This window comes from Lissotriton vulgaris, chromosome 8 (assembly GCF_964263255.1).
Source record: "Lissotriton vulgaris chromosome 8, aLisVul1.2, whole genome shotgun sequence".
NCBI lineage: Eukaryota > Metazoa > Chordata > Amphibia > Caudata > Salamandridae > Lissotriton > Lissotriton vulgaris.
Genome location: NC_141696.1, coordinates 37488567 through 37509202, shown reverse-complemented (window position 1 = coordinate 37509202; position 20636 = coordinate 37488567). Strand labels below are relative to the sequence as shown.

Sequence of the window (20636 nt, the reverse complement as noted above, 5' to 3'; positions counted from 1 at the left end):
GGCTATGATGCCGTTTTTGAACAACCTACGTTCCCACGTTCATTCTTTGAGCTTCTGAAATTCCTTTTTACAGAAGCACCTTGCTTTCCTTTTTACCGTTAGTATTGAAGATTGACAAATGTATATAATGAACTTTACTGTGGTGGAGTAATATATTAAAACTCCTTTTGAATAAATTCATGTCGTCAGGAAGTTGCTTTCAATGTGTATAAATTGTTTTTCACTGATTAATTCCATAGGGTAGAGCAATTGAATACCCAATTAAAAAATGATTAATGAGTAACTAAGAGTATATCACTTGTTGATAAAAAACTACGACGGTTTGGACCATTGTTCTTTTTGACAATCACACAAAGTCAGCATGTGTAAACCATATCCGAATGCCGCAATGGGAAGGCAAGCCCTGCAGAACATATTGCGGTCCCGGCTTTAAACCCTACCCATATGGAACTTTAGGGGTCACTGGAAACACATCTCTTCAGGTGAAAAGGAGTGCAGCTTGTTCCAATACCGTACTGAATCACCTGCGCACACTGTCTGCTGCTGTCCTGCCTTGTCACATCAGAGACAATTGTACCTCAGAGCCCTTTCCTTGTAAAATTGAACGAGAACTTGGAAAGAGGCCTGAACATATATCTATACAACTGTTGTTCTAATGGAACTTGCATGGATCGGTAATGTGTAGGTGTTTGGGTGGGTGTGTGACTGTATGGGTGACTGAGTGGGTGCCTGAATGGTTGTATGGGTGAGTGACAGGCTGTGTAAGGGGCTGTATGGGTAAGTGAGTAGCACTTTGAGTGGGTGTATGGTTAAGTGAGTTGGTATGTGAGTGAATCTATTGTAGAGAGAATGTGTCTTTGAATGGATGTATGGGTGATTGAGCATATGTGTGAGTGCTTTTATGGGTGTGTTAATGGGTATATAAGTGGTTGCGCCGGTGTGTAAGTGCTTGTATGGGTGAACTAGTGGCTGAGTTGAGAGGTTGTATGGGTGGGTGAGTGAGTGACTGTATAGGTGAATAAGTGGATGTGTAAGTAGATGTATGGGTGAGTATGTAGCTGTGTGAGTGGCTATATGGAAAAGTGGCTAGTTGTAAGAGTAGCTGTATGAGTGGGTGAGTGGTTGTGTGGGTGGGTTTGTGAGTGGCTTATTGTGATTCTTGCATAAAATATGTGTTCTACGATAATCAATAGAATGAAACAGAGTAGCTTAATTAGCATTATGAGAATAGTGAAAAATACAAATAATTCCACCATTTCTTTATTTATTTTGCATTATATTTCACGAACTTGATCCTAAGGTGTCAGAGCTCTTTACATGAGCACGAGTTGCATTACAGAAGGACACATAATTTTATTAGGCACAGAGAGATTAAGTGATCTGCCCAAAATCCCAGGATGTTGAGCGTCCCTGGAGAGACTTGAACCCGATTCCCAGCTTCGAGGTCAACCGATCTAGCCGTTAAGCCACATACTCTCCCCAGCAGTGAATATATGCTGGCATATAAATACTGTCTATAGTGTACTCGTAACTAGCGCTCCGTAACCTAATTTTGCCTAGGGTGGATGATCTGCCAAATGCATCTCAGGTGGTCTAACCTCCACATTACCTGCAGGCAAATGACATCAAGCTGTCCATCTTGGTGTAGAGCTGGACATCCCTTGTGTCAGTAAACAGGAATCACCTGAGCTGAAATTCCGGTCTGCAGTTTTCTCTCAGTATCAGCTGAGTGCTCCTCTGCCCAAAACAAGGAAGTAGTTAGTGGCTATAATAAACTGCACCCATGTGTCCATGTCGAAACCTCAGTCAGGCCGCAATTGTTTATTCTAGTTCAATAGCGTTGTCGCATACCTGACAATAACATAAATAAAATGTGCACACTGAGCTTTATCCCTGGAGTAAATGTTCAAGGTGTCACAACAGAGGGGCTGATTCTGATGCGGATTGGAAAGCTTCCAGATCTAATTGGTTTGAAAATGGTTTCCGACCCACTCAGATCGGGAGAGTCCGACCGATGGAGTACAATGCATCCGGATGCTTCCCGATACGATTTGGTTGGGCTCCCATTGATTTCAATGGGAGCATATGTTCCTAACCGCATCATAATTAGGCCCTCGGTCGGTAAGACATGTTCCCGATCTAATGTGGAAGGAGCAAATGCCGCTAGGAGGCCTTCCTAACTGCATCAGAATCAGGCCCATAGTGCCTACGAAGTGGAAATGTTATGCTGCACTGATATGCACTCAAATGTATCTCAAAAGTCATTGTGTACATAGAGAAGCCAACTTAAGAAGATTGAGCATGTAAAATGGAGGTGTTGCTTACCAGGCCTATCCTGACTGCGTGGCAGTTGGTTCACATGGCGATAGTCCATTACTAGTCTCCTAGATGTATATGTGCTCAAGGCCAGGAAACTCGAGATACTCATCAGAGATGGGCTTGGGGTGGTGATCACCTGATACTGCAGTTGATCTGATCACAGTCTTGTTTGACCTCCGGCTTCATTGAATACTGCTCCTAAAACTGTGGTTCACCTCACAATGAAATAAAGTACGCCTTTGTTGCAGCGCTCTTAGGCTTGTGCAGTGATGGCTCCATTCTATGGCACTCCCTTTCTTGCCTTCTGGTCTTTAAGTGGCTGGGGTACTAATGAAGAAAAAGCTCCCATTACAATTGTGAATGGCACATATTATATCAGAAGAATCTATCAGCTGACTCCAGAAAATGTACAGAAGGTTTCCATCTCAGTTCGGTTAGCTTGAATAGTGACAGAAAAGATGGGAGTTACTAAGATAAAAACAATGTGATTGGCAAACATATTTTAGCATTGCCATTCAAAGAGTTAGGGCCTTAGAGCGTGTCAGACAGAATACCTCCTCATATCCATCCACTGTATTGCAAATGCCTCACAGCCTATGGCATTTGCCATCGGGGAGATGGGATACCTGCTAATATGTGTTGGAGTGTACCGTCCGCCAAACTCAAAATAAGGTCCTTGGTCTGCTTTCTAGGCCTTATGCCATTTTCTAATGTGTTACTGAGCGTTTGCAGATAAAGAGTCAGGCCTTGCTTGTATGTAACATGGGCAACATGCATTTTATTTACAATAACCTTGCAACATCAGATGAAAATGTTTGCCCCTCTGAGGCTAGGGGTCGCAAAGGAAGTGCTAGGAGTAGCAGGTAGCAAGCTAGAGGTTGCAGCTGCGACCCCTGACTGGCTGCAAAGGATGTTACTGATTTAAAATAGTATATCCAGTCTAATGCAATGGTCTGTATTCCCACAAGAAATACAATCCCTCCTCTGACCCCATGTAAAGTTGCACTTAAGCCACTTTTGTAAAGATTTGACTTGGCTACACATCTACATTTTCCTCTGGTTTAGGGCAGTGCATTCATAATCAGAGTAAGTGACAGCATTGCTCAGCTGTTTTCCATTTAGCTTACTTGTTTCTTCCATCATTTCCAATTCTTTTTTTAATTTTTCTGCTCACTTTTTCTCATTGACATCTGCATTCGTGATTCTTGCTAATTTGTCTGTCTTCTCTAGTGCACTCATTCTTCCTCTCCAAAAGTGATTGCTTCTTCTTTTTCCAGTCTGTAGTGTCATTCAATTCTCATCCTACTTTTCATGATTTTGCCGTGATCCTTTGAAAATGTATGCCTCCATTTAACTTTTTGCATTTATAATTTTTTTCTCAGCCATACCTTCTCTAAAGTGCAGGAAAACACTGATCAGATCTGGAAGTTCCAACGCTATAAGCTAATCAAGGAATACAGCAACCGACCTCCTGCCCCACCACCCTTTATCATCTTAAACCTCCTAAAGGGTTTGGTCACAAAGTTCATAAAGATGGTATCGGAGAAGCTAAACCATGATGAGAAGCGGTGTAGTGAGTAAAGGGAACATTTCTTCAATTCCTCCTCATGTGATCAGTTGTCTACCTCATATTCTTTCTTAGAGAGTGACCAAGTGTACATTTTTTCAATTATGCATCATCTGATGTCTCCTACGATCCTTTGTCTACCTCCTTTTGTATCTCAGTGAGTAAAGAGTAGATTTTCACAATTCTTTCATCTGATCCTGTCTACCTTCTATTCTCTTTTCGTGAAAAAAGTGAACATTTTCTCAATTATATCTCGACTCATCCTTTGTTTACCTCCTATTTCTCAGTGAGTAAACTACATTTTCTCAATTCTGTCTCATCCAATCCTTTACCAACATGTTTTTGCTTTTCTAAGTGAGTGAAATGCACATTTTCTCAATTCTATCTTACTTGAGCCCTTGTCTACCTCCCCTTCTTTCTCATGTGACCTTGCTCCTCCATGTCCTCCCCTATCGGGCATTTCTAGTGCCAGATTCTGCTCTGCATCTCCTTACTTGTTTGTTCAGTCTCTTAGACTCTAAACTCAGGGAACCGGATGCAGGGGGAGGGTTGCAGACTGTTCTAGGTTTGATTCTAAACATTTTTCTGATGAAAGAACTGTGTGTGGCCAGTTGCTGAACTTGGCCAATGTCTTTCCTGGGGGCTCCCACCACAACTGCAGAAAGAATGCTTTTTCCCATGGATGTTGATTAATAAAAATAACAGGGGTAGCAGAAGTGGGATCACACACGCTATGGCCTTACTGCTATGACAGTAAGTGACATCTTATGACATTTGATTAAAAATCTTCCCAAGAAGTGATGTCAGATAACCTTAATGCTGATGATATCTCTGTAATTGACATTGCTGAAGGTCCATAATAGCTGCTGAACAACATAGCAACACAGCAAAGACCTAGGTACAATATGATCTACCTACAACACAGAACACCTATATTAGGGTGTTGACAAGATATTGCAGGGGAACATTACTCATTTCTCCTTCTATTACTTGAAACATTATTTGTTTGTCTGCAGAGGATATGCGGCATGTAATTCATAGGAGCACCGGAACCCAGATTTATTTATTCCACAACCGGTCGGGATTTCATAGTTCCTCTACTGCATACCCTAACAAGAAATTTTTTGAGAAATCAATGGTATCCCATCTGCCAAAATATAAATTACATAGGATATAATGGGATTTATATTTCAGAGGACAGGACATCTGTCCTGGTTGTGTCAGAGTAACCATGGCTGGACTGGGAACCAAAACTGGCCCTGGCAAACTGCTAGGCCATCCCTCTGGAGAGGAGGGTGGGGTGGCCGAGCTGTTTGTTAGGGCTGGTTTTGGCTGATTTTGTTATAGGGGGATGATATTGCTGGCCCCTGGTAACAAAACCGGTACACAGGGGCCCAAAACCAGTCCCCACCCTGGCGTGCCACTGGGGAAATGCCCAGTGCTCTCTACGGCTAGTCTGGCCCTGAGAGTAAGCCATACAACAAGATCTAAATCATCCCTTAATCGCCCATGCTTAAAAAAAACGTAACATTTATGTCCTTGTGTAATGTAAATGGTGATCGTGTAAACTGCTCCAATACCTTTGCTTAGAGTTTCCCCTATGTGGTAAATAAAATTACCGGGACTATTTTTCTATACATTAAATGACAATAAGGATAGCTCAATCAAATGAGAGGCAGAGTCCGTGGTATCTGGGTCATACGGGCTTTAATTAAATATCTCGAGATACTGGACATCGGGTTCCATCACCACTAAGGTTCAGTAAGGGATATTCAACATTTTATGAACATCACACATTATATATAGTAAAACTGTACAATTGAAATGAATACAGTAGGCGTAACAAGTGAAATAAGAGAGATAAGAACACATGTGCGTAACAGGAGGCGTGTAAGAAGGCGTACACGTAGGCGTGCACTTTACGAGTCAGAGAAACGTCACAAGTGGGTGGATGTTTAGAGAAAGTTTGCAGGATCAGCAGAAACCTTTGGCACGTATGCGCGCGCAACTGAGCATGACGTGACGTAGACGTGTAACTGGGGAGAACTGGGGCTTGACTTTAGCACTAGTAGAGGAGACTAATGTCTGGGATGTCAGAACGACCTGTACCTATAGCATATCTGATATCTTGTGTTTAGAAGATGTATTATCTGAAGTAAAAGGTCTCTCGGGCAGAGGCCGTTCAATACTGAATGCTAGTGCGTGCATATGGTAACGGGTGCAGTAAATCACTTGCATGGAGACAGGATGGCAGGGCCCTTTGCTCTGCAGCCGGGAATATGTTTACCTATTTCACTAGACTGGAATGTGTTTTCGCAGAGGATGAGCAGATAACTGTAGGCAAAATACCGTCTTGGCAGGCAGGCCAGGCCGAGCCGGGCAGGGCTCGCTGGGCAGGATGTAAAGTAGAGGTCAGGGATGCATACCTAAACTGTAGCTTGCAGAGACAGAAGAGACACGGAGCCTCAATTAAGGGCCTGGCTCGGCTGAGCCAGAAAACATGGAGAAAACGTGTGCTTTATTCAGAAGTGCACCATGTAAAGACGTTGGCACCATAGGCCTAAAAGCCTAATTAACGTGGTTTTCTTGGAGAACTGAATAATTGACATGTTAACGTTGGACGCAAATGCATATGCGTCTTTATGGCAGACACGGGAAGGGAATTATATGACATACATGGGGCACGTGTGCATGGATGGGGTGTGAGTGGGGGACACATTGGCTACCTAAAAATTTCTATTTCCTCACCTATATAAAACTGTAACAAAAAAAAACATTTACGATCATTTGCAAGACACAATGAAGTACGTAAAGCACTGAGGTATGTATCTCATAACAATGCACGGCTTTACAATGCAGAAATTTACCACACTTTTTTTACCATGCATACCTTTACTAAACAAATACATTGAGTGATGTTAAAATGACCTGTACTACAGGCAACTTTTGCGTAAATGCTTTTAATTTTAATTGTGGTTAAGCTTCAAGATCACTATAAAATACAACGCCCACCATTTTGTGACTAGTTGTATGCCTGAACACATGCTTCACAACACGGCTGTATTACCGAGTGAATACTGCCATATTTCTGAGGATTTAAGAACACATTATGAAAAGCAATAGCAAATATATACATCAAGCATGAGGATTATGAATATTAATAAATGTTTCTTTTTTTTGCCGGCAATATATTTATCATTACGCACGAAGGAAGCTGCTGCTGAGTTACCATGGTAGTAATCAGCCAGTGCTGCCTTCCTTGGGAGTGCTGTTAACTCTTTCACTCACATGTTAATGAGACCCCTCCGGGAAGTCTTTTATCGGCAATAAATGTGGGGCATATTATCAAGGTCAGCGATAAAATTATCGCTGCTTTAGCGGCAGGAAACACCAGGAAAGCCCATGTTCTGGTGTTAACCTGGGCTTCTATGGGAATTCACAAGGGCATATTATCAAGCCCATTATCGCCCCTTTAGCGGCAGTTTCCTGCTGCTAAAGCAGCAATATTTTTATCGCCTTTCTTGATAATTTGCCCCTAGTTTTCCATTTAGGCATTTACTGCTGGAGCTCAGGGGCTGGTTCAGCAGAGCTTCTTTCATGCAAAGGACAGGGAGAAGCAGACCAATCAGTTGAAGCAAGGAGTGGGTGTTGGCCAGCTTACTGAGGGCTCCACCTCCTCCATATCAGCCTCTGTTCTTTACTTCGTAAAGCTAAGGGGCTGCTTGCAGAAGAGGGCATTCTGACTTTCGGTTTCTATCGAGTCAGAAGCATTGTGAAGAGCGAGCACGTTGAATGTTATGCTCAGAAACAGCTCTTTGTTTTTCTCCCGCTCAGCCGTCCCTATTGGGTGATTTTATTATAATGTTTTTTATTTTTAAAACTGTCTCAACTGAACATGCTTTGCCTTCCTCATGCCCTGCTAGGTGAATAAAAATAAACCACCAGTGACTTCAGCAACAACCACCACCGATTGACTAATGTTTTATTGTTGCTGCATTCCTGCTATTTAAATGAAGAAAACATGCAAACAGCTCTCCCGGTCATATCATTTTTTACGTCTCGCCTAGTGTTGCACCGCGAATGTGCTGCCATCCCTTTGCGAGGCATGCAGTATAAACTATAGTGTGGAAGCTTCGTGGAAGCTCCGCCCACTCTCCAGCCCATCTTCTTCATTAGCTTAGGTTAGGTTGCCTTCCGATTGTTGTTAAGCTTGTCCCTCACCGTGACAGCCATGTCATTCATTTGTATCCTTCTATGCCTAATGGCCCCTTTACTGCACAGTCTACTTTTCCCTGTCCCTCCCTACCCCCCCTCCCTCCATCCATGACTTCTTGGGGCCCCACACCCCCCTCCTGCACATTCCCAGTCATGCTCGTGCCTTCTCACGCTCGTCTGCACTCCCGTTTTCCATGCACTTGGTCTTGCGTGAATGCGAGTCCTATTGCATTGCCAATGCTTGTTTTTATTCCCTTTCCCTTTACTTCATTAGGGTTCATCTTCCCTTTCCCTACTGGGACCTGCATTTCATAACAAGCATCCCGATTGCACAGTCCTTCCAAATTTCACTCCCATAAACGGAAACCCTTTGCACGTTCAAACGTTCAAAACAAGCCCACTATAAATGTAGGCGCCATCTTGGAACGTGGATTTGCTATACTAGTTGTGCCAGCATTTTGATAGAAGTAATTAAACAGAAATAAAATAATTGTTTCTTTCAGTTTATCCTTGAATAGAACAGCAAAAAATTAAGTTCTGTTAGCAGCTACTATAACTCCAGTGGTACATGCATTGTGTTTTGAATTAAATAGTACCTCCAAATTTAGCAGCGGCAAGCCTGGCGCTGTTTCTGCTCAATAAGACAGTCGAAGCCATCTTGGAATTGTTGTGTGTGTTGTTCACTTATAAGAGGCGATGCTGTTTCTAATTGTGGATTTTTCAATAATTACGTTAGACATTCATTGTTTAATGATTCTATCCAACAATTTGAGGGAAAGGTATCCGTTCAAAAGTTATAGTTAATTTTTGCATATTTTCCTTGAATTGTCCTTTTTTTTAACGTATGTTTATTATTGCAAGAAAAGACAAATCAATTTGCATATCATCAGAATAACAGAATATGGTGATATAGCAAATCTTTAACTATCAAAAGAACGACAAATCAAAACAAAAGGGGAAGCTATACAGTACATATTATATAAATATAAATTATTTCAAACATAAAGTAGATAGTCACAAATAAGTTTGCCCTCTTTAAATATTCAAATCTTCAACATTCAAAAAAATGTTTCCAGGTCTTTTCCTTTTTTTTACCAGCTTTTGGACCTCTGTGTTTTGCTAATGTAAGTTCCATAATTCTTATTTCGCTGACCAAAGCACACCATTCTGAAACATTTAGAGGATCTTTGGAGATCCATGTTCTTGCTATCACTAATTTTAGCACATGCAATAAGTATAGTTATGAGGTCTTTATTCAGACAGTTAGTATCTTGGATGTCTAAAAGAACAAAGTGTGCAGAAAGCACCGGAGTTGTAATTTGTTTGCGTTTTAAGACCTCAATTATTCCTTTCCAATATGTAAGTAATTTTGGACAAGAAAATAACATGTGTTCTATGCCAGCTGCATACAAATCACACTTCGGACATTTTGTTTTATCAGTTACGGAGTTACCCTGTGTCCAGCTAGATATTCTTTGTGGGGTATAGTAAAGTTGTGTAATTGTTCTATAAAGTTGAAGTCTTAGATTGGAAGAATGTACTACGGTGTTTATATGGGATAGTGCAGCTGCAATCTGTACAGAATTAATATCCATGTTGAATCTACCAGACCATTTGATTGCAATTTTAGTAGTATCGTCACATTTACCACTATCTAAATATTGGTAGCCCAAACTTATTAATGATTTTGTTTTTTCTGAATATAAACAGGCTAGTAAATCTGATTGGGTTATTTCAGTGATTTTCATTTTACGGAAGAAATAGTCTCTTATTTGCATATATTTAAAGTACATATCATTTGTTAAACCATATGTTATTTTCAATCTTTCAAAATCCAAAATTCCATTCGAGCCGTAAAGGTCTCCCAAGGTATTAATACCAAATCGGATCCAGCGGTTTCCTGTCCCATCTGAAAAGATGTCAGGAAGGCCAGGATTGTTCCAAAGTCTAAGTTCAGCATTTAAAAATGAGCTTTTGTCAATAAACATGATTTGATCCCAAATTTTTTTAATATGTCTGTCCGTCTTGAATTTAACACGTTTGAAATAGTTAGGATCGTGTACGCGAAACAAAAATTGGTTACTGTCTGGTCCTAGCATGTATTGATGGAAAAATAGAGGACTTTCATTTTTCAATAAACTTCTTATGCGACAAAAAAAGTTGCTAAAAAGTATAAGTTAAAATCAGGCAAAGTAAGACCCCCTTTTTCAAACGGTAATTTCAAGAGATTTATAGCTCTACGAGCTTTCTTAAACCCCCATAAGAAGCTACTACATATGCCATCTAATTTTTAAAAAAAAAGTTTGTTTGGTTGTAAAGGTATAGCCCTAAATAAGTATAGTATTTTAGGTAGTATCTTCATTTTTATCAAATTAAGTCGCCCTATTAAACTAAGTGGCATCTTGTGCCACTTTCTGAAAGTTAGAGCAGTTTCTTTTAGTAAGAATTCATAATTCATATTTAATATTTTCTCGACGCTTGCTGCTAGCTTGATTCCTAAATAAGTAGCGTTCCTTGAATTGTCAAATGTATTTTAAATTATAATAAAAACATTGTCTATATCACACAGCAAATAAATTAATCTGGTATTGCCTGTCGTATGTTACCTTTGCTATCATCGTCTCCTTTCTACACATATCATTTTGACTGTGTGTGGCTTTCAGCATGCTTGATTGCTTTAGTCTGTTCCATTCTTGCCCCTGCAATGCCAAAGTTTTCAATGCTGCCGGACAAGGTTTTGGGCAAGGCTGGGCCCTCTCCGAGCACTGGTGAATATGGAGTGCCGGTCCTGCAGCTGGAGCGGGTTGCCATACTCTGCCCAGCCGTGGAGATTGTCTGCTGAAGCTAGGCTGGTGCAGAGTGCAGGATGCTCATAGTCATTCTTGGGAACAGACAGGGAATCTTGGGGTTGGAGTGACCGTTCTTTTACTGCACTGGGACACCTGGACAGTCAGGGCTAACAGAGTTGTGTTGTTGCTGCACAGGCAGTGGAAGAGTTGGGCTGCTGGAGGATAGTAAGGGTTCTTTTAATATACACAGGAGGGGGATCCTTAGTCGCATGATAATAAATAAAGGTTTGGCAGAGGCACAGAGAGCAGCACTTATGATTTAGGGTGCTAGAGCACAGGGTAAGATTTTTTTTTAGTTACACACAGAGCTAAAGAAGGAAAGGTGAGCAGTTTGGACGTAGTCACTTCTGATCATGGTGGCATCTGTGCTGTATCTCTACCCTGTAAGTATGAAAAGAGTACCAGAGTGTTGAAACTGGGCTAAAGGTGGACTAATAATATATTTGGTGATACATGTATGTCTGTATTTGAGTATTAGTTTTTAACTTGACTTGATGTACGGTTGTGTTACTAAAGCAGGTTTATTCTCGAGACTGTTCATCTAAATTGAAAACTGCTTGTTTAAATCCAGAAACTTGATACTCTCAGTACTTGACGTCTAAAAGTAGTTAGTGGAGCGAGGCAGGGCACCCCAAGAAATGCATGCCACCAGTGTAAGTGGCAAACGTTCCTAAAGCTGGTGCGCATCAGGGCAGGATAGACTAAACTCTTGCAATTGCGTTAGAGACTAGCACTACACCTCCCCAAACAGATTTCATCCTAAACAATACATCCCCATTCCCTAAGGACCAGCCTGGTACTTTCCAAACAGCTCCCAAACAATTCTCACGCAAATATGTATTCAGTTCTCCTCCAGTTGCTCCAACAAAACTCCATTTGTTGCATACCTCAATCTATAGCAAGTTTCCAGCCTTCTCCCCACACCCAACTATGCTGATCCGCCTACCCAGCAGCATACTCTGCCTTATTGTGGCTTATGAACCATCATCGTACCTACCATATCGGCCATACCTGCTCATTAGTAACAACTTGCAGAAAAACTTGTAGCAAGCCTAACTCACCTGTTCAACTCTTAAACATGCACACCAAAAACCCATGTTCTAAGAGTGGGATAAGAAACCTGGTCATTAACGCCTGCTCCCCTTAATCGAGATATATGTCGCAAAGCCTGCAAAAAGACCCTCACACATCTACCAGTTAACTGCTGATCGTACTACCCATTCCTATCCCCAAACCAATTACCTATCGACAGTACCTGGACTGCACCTCTGTGCCTGAAAGGCATGTGGTGTAACACTCTTTTGTCCCTTTTGTCCCTCCAATTTTGAATTCAGAGAGTAGATGATTGCCTTAATCCAGTGGAACCTACACAGCTGAACTGCCCTACACACATGCTAATAATGCCCTTTCTTAGTCATCCTGAACGACTGGTTTGTTAATGTTGCTAGTTAACTCCGCTGTTTGATGCCAGTTAAATCGAATACATATTTGCTGGTTGTTGCCAGCCACCTAGTATCTTTCAGTATGGCACAATAATACTTTGGTCCACTTCATTTGCTTGCCATGCCTTAAACTCCTCGTGCCTCCTCCCTCAGCCCTCCAACAACACTGGTCACAAGCCTCCACCACCCCTCTGAGGCTGCTGCTCATTTGTTCGTTTGGTTAATTTACACATGATTTGCAGTGCTGTGCCCTCATTTAATATCACTATGCAGTCTTACCCTACCCCGTCGCACAACACTTCTTGCCCACCTCACCTCCAAGATCACTGAATTGATTTCAAATTAGTAGCTCTCATTTATATAGGGCAGCCATCCAGGCGCTCTGGGGAAATTTAAGGATCAGCCCATAATCACAGAATGTTCAGCCGCCGACACCAGGCTCGAACATGGATCTCCAGCTCCTCAGTCTGAAGCTCTCCCCACTGGGCCATATCCTTTCCCTATCCATATTGTAGGGTGCAGTACCTTATCTGGCAAAAACATGTCACATGGGCCGACTAGTAATAGTCTGTGGTTCTGCACCCTTTCACTGCTTTGTGTACAGTACAACAGTAAATGTTGCTGTACCCACAATAATGTGCTGCATGGCTAAATACTTATAAGGTCCCAATGGCGAGATCAATTGCATTGCAAATGCTTATGTTTTTCAGCTGTACTGAGAGCTCACATCAATTGTTGAAAAATAGGGTGAAACTATTTTTACCAAGTTTACTTTAGTCACTAATTTAGGCAGACAAGGAAACATCAAACCAAAAGTACAGCTGCACTGCTGTTTTTCACTACATAATGGGAAATCCGAGCACAGATGAAAACAGGATCTGTAAAGATATGCTGCTTTCCATTTATAGTACACCTCAAAGTTCTTCCCCATCACTTTCAAATGTCACCAGCCGCCACTGAGTTTGGATGGAAATATCCAGTAATAATGGGCAGATTGTTTAAATATAGTGAATCGTGAAGAGTTGACAGCAGACAGCATAATTTTGAAGTCAGCTCTCTTTTAGAGGTTTCGTGCTTCCAGAGAGTTCACGATTTACCCTGCTTGATAACAACTGTTGCAGTCTTCTTAGTTTTTGTTAACTATTTTTGCCTTTGCTGATATATATTTTTTTTGTCATGAGACCAGGCAGTCCCTGACACACATGCTACTGGGTGCTCACTTCAGATCCTTTGTTATCTAGATAGCAAACAAAAGCTGTGTCTTCACATGGATAGTATGGTAGCCGCCACTTTGAAGCAACTAGTAGCTGTGATTTGAATAATAATAACTGTGTGACATGTTTGAACCCCATCAGAGGTGTCTGCTAATTTTTAGTATGTAAATAGTGCTTTCATTTTGTGATGATTGGTTCCTCGTTCTCTGCCTTTTGAAGCGCAGTGTGCAGCAATTGTGAGATAAAAACCAAAATGTGTTTTATTTCTGTAAGAGGCACCGCAGCTTCTGACATCCTGCTACTGCCTGCAGGCTTCAGTTCTTTTGCTCTATTTTCTTTGTTCCTAAAATAGCAGGCAGCAGCTTCTCTTCATGTAGATGATGTTGTTCCAACCTCCTTTAAAGCGAGCCAGAGGTAGCTATAGCACAGCGGATATTCCTTGCCTTGGAAAATGCCTGGGTGGCGGGGCTCCCCTAGCACGGGAAGGGATTTCAAATCATAGCAGAGGAGGTTCACATAAGTGACCTATTGCTTTTTTAATTACTTAAAAACACATTTCATTCTGAAATAATTTCGTTTTTTGGGAAGATTGTGCTGTGCTTTGGAAAGCGCCTTGGAAACATAACCCCCAAAACTATCAAGCAAATTCAAAGACCCTCATCTCCTCTATGTTTGTTGATGAACACAGATCCAGCTTAGAAGCAAAAATATTTGGGTCTCAAAAAGCACATTTTGCCATAGTAGTCCCTGACATTCAAGCCAACTACTGTGTGTGTGGATATGCAACTTGCGAAAGGGCAGAATGCTGTAATTTACAGTGATGTTAACCAATGACTGAAGTGGGCTGAGCCATTACCCTATGCTGTAATATAGGCTGTATTGGGAGGAAGAAACATTTTAATGACACCATTACAGGACATACAAATAAGTATACATATTTATAATTTTAGTAAAATCAAACGGTCTTGGCTACCACCAGACCTAACCACAAACAACAACGTACCACACACACTTCAGGTGGAATGTTGGGGAACAGGAGAATCCTGGAATAAATGAATTGATGTAAAGCAAGGAAGACAATTACCTTGCAACATATATCAAGCTGCCATATTCTCTGGAATTGCCCTCTTCTAAGAAACACGAACAATATTGATTCAAACAGCTGATGTGATAGTAATCAGAGCCATGGTGTGCATTGGCAGAGTGGTAAATCATCATTATCTAAGTATTATCATTATCCATGGATCATCATTATCCCTTGATCATTATTGTCTATGGATCATCATTGTCTATGGATCATCATTGTCTATGGATCATCATTATCTAAAGATCATCATTATCCATGGATCATTATTATCCCTTGATCATCATTGAATATGGATCATCATTGTCTATGGATCACAATTGTCTATGAATCATCATTATCTATGGATCATCATTGTCTATGGATCATCATTGTCTATGGATCATCATTATCTAAAGATCATCATTATCAACGGATCATCATTATCCATGGACCATCATTATCCCTTGATCATCATTGTCTATGGATCATCATTGTCCATGGATCACCATTGTCTATGGTTCATCATTATCTATGGATCATCATTATCCATGGATCATCATTATCCCTTGATCATCATTGTCTATGGATCATCATTGTCTATGGATCACCATTGTCTATGGATCATCATTATCTATGGATCATCATTGGCTATGGATCATCATTTCTATGGATCATCATTGTCTATGGATCATCATTGTCTAAAGATCATCATTATCCATGGATCATCATTGTTTAGGGATCATCATTATCTAGGGATCATCATTGTCTATGAATCATCATTGTCTATGGATCATCATTTTCTATGGATCATTATCTATGGAGCATCATTGTCTAGGGATCATCATTGTCTAGGGATCATCATTGTCTATGGATCATCATTATCCATGGATTATCATTGTCTATGGATCTTCATTGTCTATAGATCATCACTATCCATGGATCATCATTGTCCATGGATCATCATTATCTATGGATCATCATTGTCTATGGATCATCATTGTCTATGGATCATCATTATCTAAAGATCATCATTATTCATGGATCATCATTATCCATGGATCATCATTATCCCTTGATCATCATTGTCTATGGATCATCAATGTCTATGTATCACCATTGTCTATGTATCATCATTATCTAAGGATCATCATTATCCATGGATCATCATTATCCCTTGATCATCATTATCTAGGGATCATCATTGTCTATGGATCACCATTGTCTATGGATCATCATTTTCTATGAATCAATATCTATGGATCATCATTGTCTAGGGATCATCATTGTCTAGGGATTATCATTGTCTATGGATCATCATTATCCATGGATCATCATTATCTATGGATCATCATTGTCTATGGTTCATCATTATCCATGGATCATGATAATCCCTTGATCATCATTACCCATGGATCATCATTATCCATGGATCATCATTATCTATGGATCATCATTATCTATGGATCATCATTGCCTATGGATCATCATTATCTATGGATCATCATTATCTATGGATCATCATTGTCTATGGATCATCATTTTCTAGGGATCATTAACTATGGATCATCATTGTCTAGCGATCATCATTGTCTAGGGATCATCATTGTCTATGGATCATCATTATCCATGGATTCTCATTGTCTATGGATCATCATTATCTGTGGATCAACCACCAACGCACACCATGACCGAACAACCACCCCCCACCACCACCCTCCACGCCTGGACCACGATCAGCACCGAAGACACCATCCGCACGATGAACTCCATCCACTCCGGATCACAGACCGACCCCTGCCCTCACCACGTCTTCAACAAGGCCGACGCTGTCATCGCACCCCACCTGCGAGACATCATCAACACATCCTTCGACACCACCATCTTCCCTGAGAGCTGGAAACACGCCGAACTCAGCGCTCTACTCAAGAAACCAACAGCGGACCCCACCGACCTCAAGAATTACCGCCCCATCTCGCTCCTCCCGTTTCCAGCCAAAGTCATCGAGAAGACCGTCAACAAGCAGATGGCCGATTTCCTCGAGACGAACGGATCCCTCGACCCCTCACAGTCCGGCTTCCGAGCCAACCACAGCACCGAGACCGCCCTCATCGCCGCCACCGATGACATCCAAGCCCTGATGGACAACGGAGAAACAGCGGCCCTCATCCTCCTAGACCTCTCCGCGGCATTCGACACGGTCTGCCACCGCACCCTAGTACGGCGCCTCAGCAGCGTCGGAATCCAGGACAAGGCGCTGGAATGGATCATCTCCTTCCTCGACGGAAGAACACAGAGAGTCCGCCTACCACCGTACAAGTCAGAGGCCACCGAAGTCATCTGCGGCGTCCCCCAAGGATCATCTCTGAGCCCCACCCTCTTCAACGTCTACATGAGCCCCCTCGCGGCCATCGTACGCAAACACAACCTCAGCATAATCTCCTACGCCGACGACACCCAGCTGATCCTCTCCCTGACCAACGACCCCGCCGCCGCCAGAGCCAACCTGCACGAAGGGATGAAAGAGGTAGCCGAGTGGATGACAACCAGCCGCCTGAAACTGAACTCGGACAAGACGGAAGTCCTCATCCTGGGCTCCTCTCCCTCCGCCTGGGACGACTCCTGGTGGCCTTCCGCCCTGGGCACCGCACCCAAACCGACAGACCATGCACGCAACCTGGGCTTCATCCTGGACTCCTCCCTCTCCATGACCAGGCAAGTCAACAACGTCTCCTCGGCGTGCTTCAACATCCTACGCATGCTACGGAAGATCTTCTGGTGGATCCCCACCGAGACCAGGAAGACCGTCACCCAGGCCCTCGTCACCAGCCGACTGGACTACGGCAACGCCCTCTACGCCGGTACCACCGCCAAGCTCCAGAAGAGACTCCAGCGGATCCAGAACGCCTCAGCCAGACTCATCCTCGACATCCCACGAACCAGCCACATCTCCGGACATCTGAGAGACCTTCACTGGCTCCCCGTCAACAAAAGAATCACCTTCCGCCTCCTCACCCACGCACACAAAGCCCTACACGACCAAGGCCCGAGCTACCTCAACAGCCGAGTCAACTTCTACGCTCCCAAACGCCACCTCCGATCAGCCAACCACGCCCTCGCCGCCATCCCCCGCATCCGAAGAGCGACCACAGGAGGAAGGTCCTTCTCCTACCTGGCCGCCAAGACCTGGAACTCCCTCCCGACCGACCTGCGCCTGACCCAAGACCACCTCTCCTTCAGGAAGAAGCTGAAGACCTGGCTGTTCGAGCAGTAGCGGTTCCCCCCCCCCCCCCCCCAGCGCCTTGAGACCCTACGGGTATGTAGCGCGCTTTATAAGTGTCACTGATTGATTGATTGATTGATTATCCATAGAGCATCATTGCCCATGGATCATCATTATCTATGGATCATCATTGTCTATGGACTATCATTGTCTAGAAATCATCATTATCTAGGGATCATCATTCTCTAGGGATCCTCATTATCCATGGATCATCATTGTCTATGGACTATCATTGTCTATGGATCATTATTATCTATGGATCATCATTGTCTATGGATCATCATTGTCTAGGGATCATCATTGTCTATGGACTATCATTGTCTCGGAATCATCATTATCTAGGGATGATCCTTATCTAGGGATCCTCATTATCTATGGATCATCATTGTCTATGGTCTATCATTGTCTAGGAATCATCATTATCTAGGGATCATCAGTATCTAGGGATCCTCATTATCTAGGGATCATCATTATCTAGGGATCATCATTGTCTATGGACTATCATTGTTTAGGCATCATCATTATCTAGGGATCATCATTATCTAGGGATCATCATTATCTAGGGATCATTATCTAGGGATCCTCATTGTCTATGGACTATCATTGTCTATGGACTGTCATTATCTAGGGATCATCATTATCTAGCGATCATCATTATCTAGGGATCATCATTATCTATAGATCATCATTGTCAGGGACTATCATTATCTAGGGATCATCATTATCTAGGGATCATCGTCTAGGGATCATCATTATCTAAGGATCCTCATTATCTATGGATCATCATTGTCTAGGGACTATCACTGTCTAGGGATCATCATTATCTATAGATCATCATTGTCTATAGACTATCATTGTCTAGGGATCATCATTATCTAGGGATCATCATTATCTATGGATCCTGATTATCTATGGATCATCATTGTCTATGGACTATCATTGTCTAGGGATCATCATTATCTATGGATCATCATTATCTATGGATCCTAATTATCTATGGATCATCATTGTCTATGGACTATCATTGTCTATGAATCATCATTGTCTAGGAATCATCATTATCTAGGGATCATCATTATCTAGGGATCATCATTGCCTATGGACTATCATTGTCTAGGAATCATCATTATCTAGGGATCATCATTATCTATGGATCATCATTGTCTAGGGACTATCATTGTCTAGGGATCATCATTATCTAGGGATCATCCTTATCTATGGATCCTCATTATATATGGATCATCATTGTCTATGGACTATCATTGTCTAGGAATCATCATTATCTAGGGATCATCATTATCTAGGGATCATCGTTATCTAGGGATCCTCATTATCTATGGATCCTCATTATCTATGGATCATCATTGTCTAGGGACTATCACTGTCTAGGGACTATCATTATCTAGGGATGATCATTATCTAGGGATCATCGTTATCTAGGGATCATCATTATCTATGGATCCTCATTATCTATGGATCATCATTGTCTAGGGACTATCACTGTCTAGGATCATCATTATCTATAGATCATCATTGTCTATAGATCATCATTGTCTATAGACTATCATTGTCTAGGGATCATCATTATCTAGGGATCATCATTATCTATGGATCCTGATTATCTATGGATCATCATTGTCTATGGACTATCATTGTCTATGAATCATCATTGTCTAGGAATCATCATTATCTAGGGATCATCATTATCTAGGGATCCTCATTGTCTATGGACTATCATAGTCTAGGAATCATAATTATCTAGGGATCATCATTATCTATGGATCATCATTGTCTAGGGACTATCATTGTCTAGGGATCATCATTATCTAGGGATCATCCTTATCTATGGATCCTCATTATATATGGAACATCATTATCTATGGACTATCATTGTCTAGGAATCATTATTATCTAGGGATCACCATTATCTAGGGATCATCATTATCTATAGATCATCATTGTCTAGGGACTATCATTATCTAGGGATCATCATTATCTAGGGATCATCGTTATCTAGGGATCATCATTATCTATGGATCATCATTATCTATGGATCATCATTGTCTAGGGATCATCATTATCTAGGGATCATCATTATCTATGGATCATCATTGTCTATGGACTATCATTGTCTAGGAGTCATCATTGTCTAGGAATCATCATTATCTAGGGATCATTATTATCTAGAGATCATTATTATCTAGAGATCATTATTATCTAGAGATCATCATTATCTAGGGATAATCGTTATCTAGGGATCATCATTATCTATGGATCCTCATTATCTATGGATCATCAGTGTCTAGGGACTTTCACTGTATATGGATCATCATTATCTATAGATCATCATTGTCTATAGACTATCATTGTCTAGGGATCATCATTATCTATGGATCCTCATTGTCTATGGACTATCATTGTCTAGGAATCATCATTATCTAGGGATCATCATTATCTAGGGATCATCGTTATCTAGGGATCCTCATTATCTATGGATCCTCATTATCTATGGATCATCATTGTCTAGGGACTATCACTGTCTAGGGACTATCATTATCTAGGGATGATCATTATCTAGGGATCATCGTTATCTAGGGATCATCATTATCTATGGATCCTCATTATCTATGGATCATCATTGTCTAGGGACTATCACTGTCTAGGATCATCATTATCTATAGATC

General features: G+C 41.6%; 1 protein-coding gene across 2 annotated transcripts in view; it reads left to right on the top strand.

The window, feature by feature from the left end:
• The window catches only part of LOC147693338 (transient receptor potential cation channel subfamily M member 2-like), a 623295-nt gene that overhangs the window by 446623 nt on the left and 156036 nt on the right, over positions 1-20636 (top strand). For both annotated transcript variants that reach the window (XM_086933675.1, XM_086933674.1), the window contains exon 24: positions 3702-3892. In XM_086933675.1, coding sequence (XP_086789801.1) covers positions 3702-3892 — 191 coding nt within the window. The remainder of the gene's footprint in view (positions 1-3701; positions 3893-20636) is intronic.